At 41.4% G+C, this 18,229-nt stretch overlaps 1 protein-coding gene across 3 annotated transcripts in view; it reads left to right on the top strand.

Annotated features, from left to right (window-relative positions):
• The window catches only part of LOC138962446 (diacylglycerol lipase-alpha-like), a 115,235-nt gene extending 104,293 nt beyond the window's left edge, over positions 1-10,942 (top strand). For all 3 annotated transcript variants that reach the window (XM_070334256.1, XM_070334257.1, XM_070334258.1), the window contains one exon: positions 150-10,942. In XM_070334256.1, the coding sequence (XP_070190357.1) occupies positions 150-1,619 (1,470 nt within the window). In that variant the 3' untranslated portion in view covers positions 1,620-10,942. The remainder of the gene's footprint in view (positions 1-149) is intronic.
• The last annotated feature ends 7,287 nt before the right edge of the window (positions 10,943-18,229 follow it).

Here is an 18,229-nt window from a genome sequence, read left to right on the forward strand (position 1 = left end):
TGGCAGTCATTTGCTTGGTTGCTTTGATTGACCCTAATATTTTTAATTTTAACTCTGTTTCGTCTTTTCTACAGAATGAGAAAGCTCGATATGCCTAACAATTAAAATGATCAGACTCTAGCTTACATGCTATTTGTATCATGCGACAGGTTCCAGCAAGTAGCGCTAAATCAGCAAGCATCCCCAGCACGGACGAGTCGTCAGCCATCATCATCAAGCCGCAGTTCACCCTACCTCTGACCTCTGAACCTGTTCAGGCCCCACTGGCCAGCCCCGAGGCACTGTCCATTGCTTCGGGGATCCTCAGTGGCTCGGTGGCATCGGGCGTGGTGGGGGAACTGAGTCATAGCGAGAGTTTGCGAGACAGTCTGAGACGGTCACTTCACAGCCCCCCATCGCAGAATTCGTTTCGTAACTCCCTGACCAGCCCTCCGGCCAAGATAGACGGTGTCCACGTGGAGCTGAGTCCGGGCAAAGCCAAGAACAGGCTAAGTGTGGAGGACGTCAGTGAAGCGACCGGTGACTCTACCGGTCAGCCAGCTCCTGGTTTCAAGGACAAAGTGGTCAGCAACGGGCAGCCGGGTCTCTCAACCCCTGCCTACATTGTGGACCAGTTGTCCGATGACAGTCAGTCTGAGTGCAAAAGAACAGACCCGTCAGTTCTACCCTCCCACGGTGTTAACCCCCAGCCACCTCACAAAAACCCTGCCAACTCCCCTGGGCGAAAAGAACCGCACGTTGTGGTGGATCTTGACGGTTCTGTGCCAAGTTGTCCCCCAACTGGAAACCCAACCACTGTGGGCGTATCGACTGTGCATAACTCTGCGCCCAGTGTGGCGACAACTGCAGGCCTGTCCGACATCCAGACATGTGCACGTCACTCCCCGGTAGAGACAACGCAAGGCGAATACGAGCACCCCAACCTGCACTACTCCCAGGCCAGCACTGGCTACCCTCATGGGGCATACCACCCCCCCATTAGGTTCCAGGCCTCTCACATTTTGCTACAGACACAACTGTCGGCACCCAATTCAGCACGGATAGGGGATGGCCCCTCGCCCTCCCTCACTTCCCCTGGTCCCTCCCCCTTCTCGAATCCATCCTCCTCCAAACCCTTAACCCCCTCGGTGGATCTGTCGCTCAAGTCTGGGCCTCTCGATGCAGCCACCTCCCCCAATCCCCTGCCCCACCCCTTTGTACACTGTCAGTCGGAGTCGAGCATTTTTTCAAAAAACTTCCCGCCCAAGCTGGGGATGAAGCGATCAGCGGAGCACAGCGATATCTGTCACCTGGAGGACGAAGCGGAAGTGTACCCAGGTGATAAGGACCTCTACACCATCAAACGAAGTGCGGAGCAGTCCGACATAGCTCACCTAGGCGATGACCTTGACGTCTTCGAAGAAGAGGAAGAGGAGACAGAGGACACCGTGGGTAGCCTGAACGCCAATCGCGCTCGTCTGCAGGCTGTTCACGGCACGCCGCGGTCATCCACCGTGGGCAGTTTAGGTCAGCGACAGGAGGCGGGAAGTCGTCATGCCTCCAGTTCTCACTCTTCACGCTCTGACGATGTGTTCGAGTCAGACGTTGCTCTTGACATGACCTCTGAAACGGACGTCTGACGTCGTGTGTCCGGGAATCCTACCTGTGAAGTGATTCTCTCGCTCTTGCCTGGGTCTGGTGTTTCTTAGGAGCCGTGTGGTGGTGACAACGCAACTGAAAAACCATTGTTGATGTTCTATAGTGTTGCTCACAATCATGTGTCGTGAATGGAGGTTTGATGTCAGTGTCATTTAGTTGCTCAGGATCCATTGTGAGAACAAAATGTGTTCGATAGTATTGCCCTCTTTTGTTGTTGAATGTGGGCAGTTGGTATTTTGGATCGTTCTTCAATGAACTTTGAGAATATTTCATGAAGATTTCTTAATCAGTCATAGAAATTCGTCTATCACTATCATTTGTGAGGTGACAGTTGTATGTTGTTCTTGGTAATGGTATGTGGATATCAGGTTCATTTTCAGCAACTGTGATTGTATAGGATACAAGGGAAGCAGTTCTTGATATGTTGTTTGAGATGAAAAGATGTATCCTTAGCACCTGCAGGAAGGGATACTTTCTCACCTTAAATTGAAGATATATTCAATGCCGATCTTAAAAAATCAGGGCAGAATTGCTTGACAGTTCCTGTATTTTTATTTGATGTACAGGTGTTGAGCCTACCAGGCATATTAATGTTCTTTTGAACATTCTTTTGAGCATCGAGGGATACCTTCTTATCTAACATGGGAATTAGATGCCTGTCTTACAAAAATCTGGGCAGAATTTGTTGACAGTTTTTTCGTTTCTACTGGATCTACAAGTGTTGAGCTTACCATGCGTATAAATGTTCTTTTGAGCATTGTGTTCCATATCAGTTCATTCATGAAAAAAATCTATTGCTTGTTACAGTGTTATCAGTGGTCGTGTTTTGTTTTGTCTTTTGCATTCCCATGGCATCAGCTGTTTTTCATAATCATTGTTTACAATTGTTGCTTCATTTGAAGAGGTCGTTAATGACAGAAGAGACAGAGTGATACCTTCATTGTTTTGTTTTATTTATATACGTTGTTTTGTTTTTGACAAGTTTTATTCGCAGAGAAGATAAAAGTGTTCTGCTATTTAATGATTTCTTTAAATTTTCATCAGTCACACATCACCGAGGAAAGTGAAATCAAGTCAAGTCAATTCAAGATGGCTTTAAAACATCTCAAACATGATCACATATTTATAACGAAAAACTATGAGTGGCCAATAATCTTTATATTTGTTAGCAGTATTAAATAACCAAGTCCTAACTGTGCATCAAAGTGACCTCATCTGTGGGGCTTGTAAATCGACCTTTATATACTTGTTGGTTTTTATTGGCAGATGTAGATTAGTAACAATTAAGTGTCTGAAATGGAGAACCATTTCCAAAATGTTAAAGGGGCTAAACTGTGTCTAAAAAATATGATTAAGTATGCTAAAAAGTACATGTATACTTAAAGGTGGTCGTCTACATTTTTGCTTTTTTTCAATAATCTTATGGTTAGATTTCGCTAAAAAGTTATGTCAGATGATGAATGAACCATGGGAAAAAAAGTTATAGAAAAAAAAATATATGTAAAAAAAGATTTTATTTTTGGGTAGCGTGACTCACGCTTCCACTATTTTGTTTTCTGTTTGCTGAGAACATGTGCTTCGCCTAAAAATACTGACCAATCAAATTCATGTCACTATGCTTATAGCCACGCCCAAACGAGTGCAGGAACAGTTTGACACTGGAGCGCTGTCCACGCTTTTTTTTAAACGCACGAAATTAACGGGATTTGAGACGAGTTTTGCGCTTGGCATTTTCCAAATAAGGATATCCTACTATGAGTACTACGCTGGAATACTACAATGAATTTTCAAACGGCTACACTGGCTTCGTCTTTCCTGATCGAAAGGGCGGTGTATTGTTGATAATTGTAGATAATAGACTCTGCATTTTAATGGTCAAATGGCGATTTCGGTATAAAAATGTAGACAAGGACCTTTAATCTTCTTCTTATACACATTTTTAGCCCCCTTTAAATTTACACATGGAATTGTTTGGCCAGGAAGTACATTGTCGATTTTCTAATAATGATTAGTCCTGCTAAAGGAGGTTGTTTTTCACCAAGTTTTCGATGAGTGAAAAGCTATGGTTAAAGGCACAGTGCAGCTCACAGCCTTCGTTTTGCGCTTTTGTTACAGCTGAGTGCATTTACAGTTCAAAAATCCTCCTATGGTAGTAAAACAAACCCAAAATTACCCAACGACGACATCTGTGAAGCTCGACAGTTTCTTGTTCACGCGAGTGCATAAATTAACCTAGTTATTACGTGGTGTTTGGTCGTAGTTCGATTCAACTGGGTGATTCCGGCCTCCATTTTGGTTTACACAAACTCATGATGACGTCTGACATAGTTTGCTTAGTGACGTGTCTTTTTGTGCATGATGTGGTGAGCTACCTGATCTAAATTTAGATCCAAAAATAGGTCAAGACCAGCCGGGTCCGAGTACGAAATTAATTCGTAAAAAAATCGCAGTTCTTGACTCTTTGGGTGCAAGTCAATGAAACTTGGTAGTTCTTCTAACGGATAGCTGGCTGAGGTATTACTAAAAGCCCCAGGGGCTCCGTGCACCTGGATTTGACAAGTTCAGTACCTTTAATGAGATTTATTTGTTATTTTGTGTAGCGTTTTGTTTGGGTTTTCAAAACTGAGTCATAGCTGTTCCATTTTCTGTGTGTTGTGCAGGTTTTTGTTTTGTTTCTCTTCATCTCTTCTTTTTTTTTTTACCTGCATTTTCTGTTAGTAAAGTAATACTTACTTTTGTGTTTGCATGTAGTGTACCACAATACTCTGAAATCAAGGCTAAGTCTATTGCAGCGAGTGGTCAGCGGTCAGCTGTCAGCGGAGTCGAGACACGAACTGAATACTGATACTGATATCCGATGCTATTTATACTGTCAACGCAGACTGCTCTGGAAGCGGATCTCGAATACTCCCAGAACGGCTGTCTACAACCGTATGCTAGCCAAATTTGTGTTTGTTTAGAATTTTTGGCAGCTGATAACTTTAGTAAAAATGCATACATTTGAAATCGGTTTGTTGCTATAAAACCAGTGTGAAAAATACTTTTAAATCATGTTATAAAATATAACTTTGGAAGTCCCGATCAAAAAGTAATTATGATTAATTACTCATAAATAATGACCGATTAACGATGGAAACCCAGAAAAATAAAGATTGCTAAAATAAACCACTCCCTGTACCAAATAGAATTCACTCCATTACAAAATGAACTCCTGAACTTTCCATACATGTGTCATACTTGCGCTAAAATGGAACTTATGACAAGTTATGTGACGTAAAACTTGACAAAGAAAGAAACACACGTCGTCGAAATGACGCGCGTGACGTCACATAGCGAGACACCGGTCAAACTGATGAAAACTTTGCTTTACTTAATCCAAATATTTATTAATGCACGTTAACTCAAAAAGTATCTTAAGGGAATAGAAATAGAGTGCACTAGGTTAGATTTATGGAAAAAGTTACCATTATGGAGATAATAAAGGAATTCCAGCCATCACCTACTGGCGCTAACACTCAGATAGCGTCGAAGGTTTGGGTCGAAGCTGATCGAACATTAAAGCTAAATTTAAGGAACAACAGGGCCTTAAAAAGTACTTAAGCACGAACATACAGCAACATAATGTCTATATCCACTCATTATTGACATCTAAAAGTAATATATAGCCTTAGATTACAGAAACTAGTACGTGCAACTCAATCAATCTAAAAATAGATTTTAGGCGGAATAAACCATGGCCGCCGCTCAGATGTAAATAAGCTGTGTAGACTAGAAGTTTGTGTCGTCTGCTAAGGCGCAGAAAGTTTGTTAGGGCACTTGCTGTAAAGGCAAAAGTTTGTTAGGGTACTTGGCTGTAAGGGCGAAAGTCTGTTAGGGCACTTGGCTGTAAGGGCACTAAAAGTGCACATTGTCACACATACATGCAAGCAATTTATATGTGTATGAATGTATGTGGGCATGTGCACACGCACGCAAGCTCCCAAATTTACATTTACTTCATTATATAAATGTCGATCGATATATTTTGAAACTACCAAGATTACTTTACTTGTGAAATCAGCTTTTGTTAACAATTTTTATCCAGCCGTTTTTGTGAAGTAAATTCTTGGAATTTTTGTGCAATTAAATATTGTCATTGTCATAACCTATTTTTATACTTTGCATCTTAATCATAAGATAAATCATTATTGTATTCAAGAAATAACCAATGCTCAGTTTTGTAGCTAAATGTTCCAACATCCTGTGAAATGGATTATCCTGACGTCAATTGTCTCTCACCTGGAAACGCTCCCTCAGTCTGGCTCCGCGACTTAAAAGTCAATGTCGTTAGTAGGGGGCATAGTAGGTAGTGGGCTGCGTCCGTTAGCTCGGGACAGACGCACTACTGAACATCGTCGAAGTGACTCAGCAGAAGTGCAGTGTCATCTGCAGAGGGTAGCCCGCCGCAGCGACCCGACATCCCCTCCCCCCTGGAGCGTCTGTAAAATCAACATTAGTCTGGCAGCAGAACGAAATTCAGAGGTGGTTGGAGCAGCGAGTGCAAGGACGGGGTGGTGTGAGAGCACAACGGGACAAGGAACAGGTGTAAGGACGGGGGAAAAAAAAAAGTTTTGACTAAATGTTTTAACATAGAGGGGGAATCGAGACGAGGGTCGTGGTGTGTGTGTGTGTGTCTGTGTGTGTGTGTCATTTCAGCTTGGTGGCTTAAAAATTAATTCATGACTTTGGTCATTAAAAATCTGAAAATTGTAATTAAAATTGTTTTTTTATAAAATGATCCAAATTTACGTTCATCTTATTCTTCGTCATTTTCTGATTCCAAAAACATATAAATATGTAATATTTGGATTAAAAACAAGCTCTGAAAATTAAAACTATAACAATTATGATTAAAGTAAAATTTCCGAAATCGATTTAAAAACAATTTCATCTTATTCCTTGTTGGTTCCCGATTCCAAAAACATATAGATATGATATGTTTGGATTAAAACCACGCTCAGAAAGTTCAAACGAAGAGAGGTACAGAAAAGCATGCTATGCAGCACAGCGAAACCACTACCGCGCTAAACAGGCTCGTCAGTTTCACTGCGTTTTGCACGAGCGGCGGACTACGGTCATTGTGAAAAAATGCGGTGCGTTCAGTTTCATTCTGTGAGTTCCACAGCTTGACTAAATGTAGTAATTTCGCCTTACGCGACTTGTTTCTTCTTGTTATTGTTGTTTTGTATATGCTTTTCCCCTGCTTTCTTTAAGTAATGCTGTAAGTCCCGAAAATTGAAAATGATATTTAATTTCTTGGCTGTTTTTCTGCCATGTGAATCAGTTTGTATGTTTAGGGTTGCTTCATCTGTAGCCATGCCTGTATCCCTAGTTTCTGCTCAATTATTCATTTTTAATCGTGCATGGTAGCCCTAATCCTGCTTGCCAAATTTTGTTCTCATTTTGTGTGCAATCTTTCCTTTTCTTGCCATATCATAAACTGAAATCCATGACATTTGTTATGCTTTATCATTACAACATTGAAGTGAATGTGTACATTGTTGATTGTCCATATCATCCACAGTTCATTTACAGAGAATTGGATTTTTACATACACTTACAATCTTTTTATACATTTCAAAGCCCTTGCTGAATTTTTTTTTTTTTTAAATCAGCATGAGAAAGGAGGTCTTTTAGACCAGAGCTCTATAAGTAATGTCAGTAAAAAAACGATTTGAGAATCCCACACATGTCCGCCGTGTTCTTTGAAAATATGAAATAAATACAAGCCTATATAGAAAAAATAAAGAGATCAGGAGAAAAGAGAGGTATACAGACACAAAGAAGTTATGATTTAAATTATTTCAAGCATCTTCGTTTCAGGAAAGTTGATAAGATGTGTTTTGAAAAGTAGCTTAAATTTCCATTTCCCCTCAATGATTTGTTAATGTTTCTTTACAATAAATGTGTTTAAAAGGTTATTTGACATATTCTCGCCTTACGGCTGCTTGGCCTCAAACCTTAATCTACAAGTTGCTTAATTCATCTAGGTTTATTTAACTATTGTATGAATCAAAAAGCAAAACATTTGATTTTAATTCTATTTATATCATTTTAAAATAAATGCATGTGTAATAAATGAATGTTATTAAATGAAAGGATTTTTTTCAACATTGAATGGAAGAAAAGGATTCATTGCCAAGTTTTTATTTATTTGAAAGGTAAATAAAACATGATTATAGGCAGTTTTCTGGCTTACTACTAATTGTGTTCAGTAAGGATGTTGTATGCTTTTCATCCCACCCTTTTCATTTTCGAAGGATTTGTTTTTCAAGTGATTATTTGATTTGACAATCATGTGAAATAATTCTTGTGCTTCGCAGGTGCGAGTTTTATTTGTAGCAATATAAAAGGAAGTGCTTTACGTCTCGTCGCTGGTCATCAGTGAACTTTAATGTTTACGACTCGTACAGTGGAACCCCCCTTGTAAGACTCACTCCTCCTTCGCAGACTTTGCTTTCACAGATCTTCTCTTCATAACCTCGGTAAATTTACCTCAATTTTTAGACTCCCTCTGTTTTTAAGACCTGATTTTTAGTAGCCCCCCGCAGGTTAGGGGGACGAATTTACCCGATGCTCCCCAGCATGTCGTAGGAGGCGACTAACGGATTCTGTTTCTCTTTTTACCATTGTTAAGTGTTTCTTGTATAGAATGTAGTCAATGTTTGTAAAGATTTTAGTCAAGCAGTATGTAAGAAATGTTAAGTCCTTTGTACTGGAAACTTGCATTCTCCCAGTAAGGTAATACATTGTACTACGTTGCAAGCCCCTGGAGCAAATTTTTGATTAGTGCTTTTGTGAACAAGAAACAATTGACAAGTGGCTCTATCCCATCTCCCCCCTTTCCCCGTCGCGATATAACCTTCGTGGTTGAAAACGACGTTAAACACCAAATAAAGAAAGAAAGAAAGTAGATGTTGGAGGTCTTAAAAGGCGGGTTCCTTTGTAATCATCTCAGTCAACTAACCTACTGCTGCATTTGTGTCTTTTTTCTCTGGTGCTTTTGAGTTAAATATGATGTTCATTGTATATGATTGTGTGCGATCTGGGCTTATCTCGAGTCGAATTGTACTCTGTTTATTTTACATGTGCAGAAGAATAACTCTGGTACAAGTTAAACATGTTTGTTTGTTTGTTTGTTTGCTTGGCTGATGGTGAGTTTGTTTGGTTGGGTTTAATATATTATATATATCATACATTACAATCGTAGAAAATGTTGATTGTGTGTTTGTTTGTTTCTGTTTTAACATAACCGCTTTTTAAATTATCTGCAGGGTCAGAGCTGACAGTTGTGCAGTACATTGTAGTTACTAATACATCAAGTTCCCTTCCAGTTTAAGACTTCTTTCAGAGAATTGTCTACACAAACTCTTAAATTATCTTCACATGGGAAGCCTTCTCTTTTGACGCCTAGTTTTCTTAGATTTCTAAAAAGAGAGAGAGTCTTCTTTCTTTAATCTTGTATGTCCACAAACCTTTCTCGCCGTACGATGTCCTCTCTTTTTAGACCTATTCTTCTCAGATTTCTAAAAGACAGCGAGAGTTTACTCTCCTGTATGTCTTCTGAAACTACACTAAGTCTTATCACATCTTTGGTCAATCCCTTTAGTGCAATATCCTGTGCCAAATTATCCTAAAATAAACGGAGAAATGAAGCGAAGGAGATGATAGAAAATATGGGCTTGTATGTCAAACATCAACATCAACAGTATTGTTACTAATACTTAATCTTTTATGAAGGAGAGGAGAGAAGTGAATAAAAATTAGGATTGCTAAAAGGTTGAATGTCAAAATTGTTTGCGTGCCCATGGACCCATAATCTTATTTACCCGAATGCTGACAATTTGAATCACCCTTTTTTATTAACCATGACAGAGAGTCGTACTCGTGCTAAGCAACGACAACCTGCCACTGGAGACACAGAGTATCACACAAAGATGTTTTGGAGGTGTGTGTGTGTGGTTTGTTTGTTTTTTCAAGCAACGATCAAGGCCACATTGTCGAAGTGTACCACTTTGAAGTCAATGTTAGTCTTCAACCCACCCCACCACCAACAAAAAATATTTGGTGGGCTTTTTTTTAGTTGTATTTTTTAAGGTCACAGGAGGATCGTATATTTCTTTGCGATACATTACAGCAGCCTGTACCTTAGCTGATGTAAACTCGACCAAAAAACTACTGCAGAGCTTTTTTGTACTGCGAAAATAAAATCATACCCGTGTCATTTTATCAGTTTTGGGTAACCTCATTTGAGCAGTTGTCACGTGACCCCTGTGAAAAAAATCTTCACTCTAAAAATGTTGCCAAATAGCCAGGTCATGTTCCTTTAAAGGCATAGAAAGTTTGAACGAAATAACACAGGCATGAATTGTTTAGTTTGTGTATAAAAAGTGTCGCAATTTTTTTTGCTGAGTTCATTTAAACTCACGAAAGAGACACCATTTATTTTGCACATATTACCTTTCGGTCAGTAATTCTAACATCAAGGTGGCATATAAACGCAGGTATTAATGTGTGGTATGACAATTGATATCAATGAAAAAATTCACATCGAAGTCACATTTTTAAAGGGTCTTACAAGTTACTTGTTATGCCAAACTAGAGCCAGCTGCTTGCTGTATTACTCAACTGGTAAAAAAAAGTTATTTTCTTTTAACCCTTAACAGAACAGCTATTTTGTGGTTAACACATTTAATAAACACCTGTGTACTTTTTCCTTTGGCTTGTCTGATAGTTGCCAAACGTAAATAAACAGGGATTTTGTGGTGACCGTAATTTAGTGATTTACTTTTGATATGATCCTTTAGGTGACTGTACAGTGTACACGTATCAGTTGTGTGTGCTCCATGACGTGTTATTTACCAGTAGAACTTGCTCTTACTTTTACCTTGATCGCTAGTTTACATTCTTAGATGTGATAACGTTTTGTTTTTTGTGTAGCAGCGTTGACGTTTGTTTTACAACCGAACTATGACAGTGTTCAAGTTTCAGAAATATATCAATATTGTTGTCGAGTATCTGCAATGTTTTTGTTTCTTGTCTGCGCAAAACAATTTGAGTCCATATTTTCAGGATGTACTGTAAATGATGGCCCGACATTCGCTTGAAAATTATAGTGCAATTATGTTCATCTTTATTTTTAACTCAACTGTGTTAAAATAAACATAATACATGATGTGTTTGTATATAAGTATGTGTATTAAAGAAAATCATTCGTTACAATAAAACAAGGTGTCTGTAATTAAAAACATTATGTTCATTCTTATGTGAAGTTTGTGATTTGTTGTGTTGAGGAACGTGTCAACAGTTGATGTTAGTTGTGTGTGTGTCTGTCTGTGTCTCTCTGTCTGTCTGTCTCTCTGTCTGTCTGTCTCTGCCTGACTTGTCTTTCTACTTGTCTCCGTGTCTGTGTGCGCGTGCCTCACGTTTCAGAATCAATATTCAAAGTTGTATACGGTACAAAGTTACTCATTCGCCACCTAGCCAGGTCAGTTTCGGAAACATGATGAATAGAGTTTTCTACCTTTAAAGCTGCCGGCCTTCCCACGATCATGTTCATCGTCACATTCTGCCCAGACTCCCACCTGGAATATGAGCATTCTTTCAATTCGACCGGCACCGAAAATGAGAAGCCTGGCGGGTTTCTGCCAAAGATATTCCGCTGCGAGCGACAATATCAAGTGTCAGTTAAAAAGGATAATTGAGCAAAACTATTGTCCCACTCTGCACAGAAAGCGGCCAGGCTGCTGATATTTGGTTTTCGTTGAAGTGGAAGGATGCTCGTGTACTGTGTAAAAACCCAGGAATGTAAATTATCAATTCTGAAGGATGCTCTTGTACTGTGTAAAAATCCAGGAATGTAAATTATCAATTCTGAAGGATGCTCTTGTTCTGTGTAAAAATCCAGGAATGTAAATTATCAATTCTGAAGGATGCTCTTGTACTGTGTAAAAATCCAGGAATGTAAATTATCAATTCTGAAGGATGCTCTTGTTCTGTGTAAAAATCCAGGAATGTAAATTATCAATTCTGAAGGATGCTCTTGTTCTGTGTAAAAATCCAGGAATGTAAATTATCAATTCTGAAGGATGCTCTTGTTCTGTGTAAAAATCCAGGAATGTAAATTATCAATTCTGAAGGATGCTCTTGTTCTGTGTAAAAATCCAGGAATGTAAATGATCAATTCTGTACGTCCACAAAGGCCTTCAAACGTACCATTCTACCCGTGCTATAAAAAAAAACTAGCAGATGCGTGTGATTGCAGATCTTTGTGATGAGGCCGTTTATTTTAATACCAGTTATATGACGATAAACGGTCTCATCACAAAGATCTGCACTTAAACCACTTAAACGTAGCTTGCTAGTCTTTATGACAGGTAGAATAGAAAAAATAACTGGCCATGCGCTAAAAACAAAAAAACCTGTCTTTCTCTTTTGTTTGTTTGTTTGTTTGTGTTTGTTTAAGAAAGTAAGTCAGGACGGATCTTCGGCAATTTATCAAAAGGTTTCTATGGGAATTCAAAAAGGCACCTTTAAGACCGTGACGCAAACAGAATGGAACAGCATTACGAGTGCCGTACGCCCCACGACCGCCAGAGGTGTAACGAAGGTCCCCTTAATGACTTGCGATAAGGAAAGGAGCCGACTCATTGACTCGTTGACACCTGACCTCACCACCGCGCTAAACTCGGCACCTTTGGGAAACACCCTCGATCACCGTGTACCATGCACACAGGCAACGGTACATACAAGAGAGAGAGAATTGAATTGAATTGCATTGCACTTTATTTTTTGAAGGTGACATAATCAGCAATGCAAACATTCTTTTTTTCATCAGGCCCTCGCCCATTGAGGGTTAACTCAATAACAAGTAGAAATAGAAGCTAAGTTAACTACAGTACAATTTAAATAATTAACATGTCCAGCAATCAGTCCTTACATCTAAAACAAAATTCTAATAAATGAGAATAAAATCAATAAGAGACACAGACAGACAGAAAGACAGACAGGACAGACACGGAGAAAAAGCGAGAGTTGGATCAATATTCTTAGTTCGACCCAGGGTCCGATAAGATGCTTACATCGACTCCAACCTTTTTGATCTGTCAAGTTCGGCTAAGGACCCAATTGTAGGGTCCCGTTAGCAGATAGTTGAGGACCCATATCCGATTAAGTCCACATTTTGGGATTTGCAAGCCAAGGTGCCATGCCTACCGTAATGTATGCAGTGCATGCAACATCCTATATGAAATGAATTGTGACGATCAGTTGTTGACCTTCCTGCATGTTCTGGACACTTTTTCTGCAGCATTTTGTACTGGCTCATTATAATGTTGGAGCACGCGAGCCCCCCTCTGTCGAGAGATACACTGCGGAACAAACTATTATACTATCCCAGGGGGCGACGAATACAAACGCTACTTTACAAGGTCGTTCGTTTTTCTCCAGAAAAACTGTCACAGACTATTCTGAAGAAAAAGTTAATCGCAATAATGCTGCAGAAAACCAAGTAAACATTATGCTTCAGAAAAACTGCAGTAAAAAACGTTGCTTCGGCGAAAGATGACATTATGCAGAAATGCTGCAGAAAAGACAGTTTTTCTCCAGCATTTCGGTTTTTCTCCAGAATAACTGAATAATGTCATAATCCGCCAAGAGCCAGTACAAAATGCTGCAGAAAAAATGTAAACAGGTTTTCTGCAGTAAAACAACAGCACCGTTTTACTGCAGCATTCTTGATTTCAATTTTACTGCAGTAAAATGTTTTGCTGCAGAAAAAAACGCTGCTTCGGCGAAAGATGACATTATGCAGAAATGCTGCAGAAAAGAACGGGTTTTCTCCAGCATTTGTCTTTTCTGCAGAATAACTGAATAAAGTCATAATCCGCTAAGGATAAATCAGTCAACAAGTCAGCCCCATTCAATGCAGCCCTTTGGCGCCGAGAAACATGCGAGCTGCCACACTCATTGTGTGCGCGATGAATGCCGATAACAACACCAATGGCTGTGTGCAGATAAGTCGCCGAACAGCCAGGGAAAATCATTGAATGACCTCAAAACAACTGCGCAACCCAGTCTGCTATTGGATTACAGGACTCAGCAGTGGATAGCATGTTGAGGGAATAAGCCTCTAAAGTCAGTGACATACACAAATTCGTCAGGGTTATTGTTTTGAGTTCATACTGCACCATGATCGATTTTTGATGAACATTAGAATAGAGTTTTGATGGACTGATACTGGATTACAGAACTCCACAGCGGAAAGCTGAAGTCAATGACATTGGGTGAAACTGAAAACCTTCAGTGTTACTCGTTCGAGTTCGTGCTGCATCAGGATTATTTTTGGATGGACACCAGAATGTATTTTTGATGGATGTGAATACGGATCTATTTCCCTTTCGCCATTCTTCGGTTCTGCAGACAATTCGAGTCATGAATCAAAAAACAAGAAAGGTATGTTGTTGTGACGTTTTCTTATTGACAAAACAAAACGTTACGTTCACAGATATTTCGACCCAGCGGTCTTTTAAGTGAACAGAACAACAAACACTACTTATGCGAAAAACTTATCTGACAAAAGTTCAGCTGCTTGCTAGGAAGACACAAGCAAGGCAATGATTAATCAATGCAAGCAGCTGAACATTTTGTCAGATAAGTTTTCTGTATAATTAGTGTTTGTTTGTCTGTGGACATCTGTGAACGTAACGTTTTTGTTTTGTCAATAATTAAACGTTCCAACAACCTACCTTTCTTGTTTTTTTATTCTGAATTTTGGAACGTTGGCAGTCTCTTTGTTTTTGGATTGATGCGAGTCATGAGAAATGTAATGCATGTGCCAGACGTGCTTTCCACTGATATGGCGATGTGACAGGAGACTGTGACCTGACCAGGACGTTTCGTGAGCTCCCTGGCACGAGGATATTTGGAAGGATCGTGGTTGTTGGTCTCTGAACAAATTCCTTGTTGTCTCCGTGTCATCAGAAAACAATCTGCAAAAGTATAGCTGTGTCGTCGTCTGTGAACACATGTTTCTGCCTTTGAAGTTCGTAATTAATGTGCGTGTTTTTGAAATGCAAGCATGAGATGGTGTTACACGACACTTGAGATTGCCACAAGTTCTCAAACGTCGTATAGTTGTGTTCTTTTATTCTACGTCGCCCGTCTTCGCAGCAGCAGAAAACAACTCGTCAAATTGAGTTCGAGGATTTATTTAGCATTCCATACATACAACTGCACATCGTAGCAGAACTCAAGGTAGAAGCTTTTTTCCATACCAATCGCGCTGGCCTATATAGCAAATACTCAATCTCGAGAATATTCCAGACCGAACATGATACAACTACATTATATACGAACCGCCCATGGACTAGAATAGTGACGTACATCAAAGGTGCCGACGCCCTTAATCCGAGCGAACGCCACGAACTCACACTAAAAACAGCGTGGTAAACAACTTGTTTTGACAGGACTAGAAAGTTCACCTGCATTCTCGTCCAAGCATAAATATTGTGTTTACAAAATATAATATCGGTACTTTCCCACAAAGTACAAATAAGTCAACTACATGCAACACACAAAACTGAACCAAAGCTCAGCAACGGTAGCGTTTCCTAACATTACCCCCAACACCAGAAGAAATTTACCTAATTTCTTTCAATCATTGAAACGCTACCTGTACACATATTATGTATACATAACAGATTGAAATCCAGGTATGTACATTAGTCTGTTGGAGAATGAACACAGTTTTACTCACATACTCGGCTGAGAAAATCTGCTCCAACATTGTCTGAACCCTTGATCGATTCCACTCGCATATCAAAGTTCTGCAAGTACATCACCCACCTCATGATACGATTATTCACAAACTTCGCAGAGTTCAGGTAGGTGAGGGGTTTGTGATCAGTCTGAAGCACGAATTTCACCCCTTGGAGGTAGAGTTCAAATTTCTTGATTCCCCACACGATGGCTAAACACTCTTTCTCCATGGTCGAGTAGTTCTTCTCGGCTCCTGACAGCTTCTTGCTGGCATAGCTGACCGGAAACGGTTTACCTCCATGCTCTTGCATCAGCATGGCGCCGATCCCTTCGTCCGATGCGTCTGTACGCAAGATGAACTCTTTGGCGGTATCAGGAAGGCGTAGCACCGGGTCTCGTGACATCAGGTCGCGCACGGTCTGGTATGCCTTCTCCTGAGCTGGTCCCCAGAGTATTCGGTTGGGGCATCCTTTTCGGGTCATGTCCGACAAAGGCGCCGTTATGGCGGCGAAGTTTGGAATGAACTCTCTGTAGTACCCAGCCAATCCAAGGAAGGATCGCACCTGCTTCTTGGTTTCAGGACGTGGCGCATTGAGGATCTTGGTGACGTTTTCCAACAAAAGCCCCTTTTGACCTTCCTTCAGTGAATGACCTATGAAGTCAACGTTGTCGGTCCCCAAAATGCACTTGCTGGGTCTCACGGTCAGATTAGGCGGGAAAACAGTTCCCTCAAAGTCTCCAGATGCTCCGCAAAGGTCTCCGTGTGGACTAGCAGATCATCCCAGTAGTACACAACATTCTTCATTCCTTTGAGCATTTTTCGCATTCCCCTCTTCAGGGTAGCACCACTGTTCACCATGCCAAAAGGCATCCGCAGGCACTCATACGTTCCGTCTGGAGTTGCAAAGGCGGTCGTTGGTATGTCCTCTTCGCGCACAGGAATTTGCCAATATCCCTTGCTGAGATCGATCTTTGAGAAGATCTTACTGCCGGTTAACTGTCGGAATAGATCAGTTGCCGTCGGCATTGGTTCAGGGTCAAACACGGTGATCTTATTGACTTTCCTGAAGTCAATGCATACCCTGCTTGTGCCGTCTTTCTTCTTGACAACAACAACGGGAGATGAGAAAGGGGATGATGACTCACGGATGACCCCCATCTTCAGCATGTTGTCGATGTTCTTCTTCAAGGATTCCCGAGCCTGAAACGGGATAGGGTATGGTTTTGACCGAACAGGAACGTCAGATGTGAGGTGGACTTCATGTTCGACCAAGGACGTAGAGCCTGGAACATCACAGAACCTATGGGTGAAGTCGCCCATAAAATCATGCAGCTCCTTCTGCTGATCTTCTGTCAGGTCAGGTCCTAGCTTGACGTCATCCACTCCCTCTTTCTTGTGGAGGTCTCCCAACTCCAGTAGTTCCTCACCGTCAAACTCGTCTAGTTCGGCTAGTTCTTCCACACTTGCTGCGACCTGCACTGCTTCCGGAGGTCTCTCCACATACAGTTTCAGGATGTTAGCGTGGTAGATCTTGGACTTCTTGCCGACATTCACCTTGTAGTCGTTGATCCCTTCCACAGCCTCAACCTCGTATGGGCCTTTCCACTGCATCAGTAGTTTGTTGTGATCAGTGGGAAGCAGTATCAGCACTTTGTTACCTGGTGTAAACTTCCTGTTTACGGCTTTGCGGTCGTAGAAGTGTTTTCCACTATCCTGAGACTTTCTCAAGTTTTCTCTCGCAATCTCGAGAGTCTCCTCCAGTTTCTCTCGCAACTCGAACACGTACTGGTAACTGTTCTTCACTTCAGGTGTGTCCACATCTTTCGTCCACAATTCCTTTAGTATCTGCATCGGGCCTCTCACGGTCCGCCCGTACATCAGCTCGAACGGGGAGAATCCAGTGGACTCTTGTGGCACCTCCCTGTATGCAAATAGCAAGGCATTGATGTAGCGATGCCACTGCCTTGGCTGCTCACTGCATAGTTTCTTCAGCGTGGACTTCAGCGTCGCATTGAATTTTTCGACCAGCCCATTGCACATCGGGTGATAGGCTGTCGTAGTCAAGTGATGGATGCTCAGCAGCCCGTTGACCTCTTCCATGCATTCAGAGACAAACTGTGTCCCCAGGTCTGTGAGGATCTCTTCAGGAACCCCAATTCTGCTGAAAATGTCCACAAGTGCCTCGGCAACAGTCTCGGTGTCAATTTTCTTCAGAGGCACGGCTTCTGGGTACCTGGTTGCATAGTCTACCAGGGTCAGTACCCAACGATGACCCGCTTCACTTGGCGGTTTTATCTCGCCGATGAGGTCAATGGCCACCCTCTTGAAAGGTCGGTCGATCAAAGGCATCTTCTGCAACGGCACTTTCGGGACCCTTCCTCGAGGTATGGTTTTCTGGCAAATATCGCACGATCGGCAGAATCGAGTCACATCTGCATGCAGTCCTGGCCAGTAAAACGCAGCCTGGATTCTGTCCGATGTCTTCTTGACCCCCAGGTGACCTCCCATAATAGAGTCGTGGGCCACCTCCATCACCTGGCGCCTAAGTGGTTGAGGCACCAGAACTTGACGTAATGGCTTCCCACCGTTGACTCTCGCGTGCTGGAACACTCTGTACAGAATCTTGGCCTTCACTTCAAATTGCACAGTGCCTTCGCCCTTAGTCTTTTTCTTGACAGGACGACTCCTGTACTTTGTTAAGGTCGAATCAGCTTCCTGTAGCTGAATCAGCCGATCCCTGTCCACGACAACAGTTGCAGAACTGTTGGTGACCCTGAGTGGCGTAGTTGTTTT

The sequence above is a fragment of the Littorina saxatilis genome, linkage group LG3 (assembly GCF_037325665.1).
Source record: "Littorina saxatilis isolate snail1 linkage group LG3, US_GU_Lsax_2.0, whole genome shotgun sequence".
NCBI lineage: Eukaryota > Metazoa > Mollusca > Gastropoda > Littorinimorpha > Littorinidae > Littorina > Littorina saxatilis.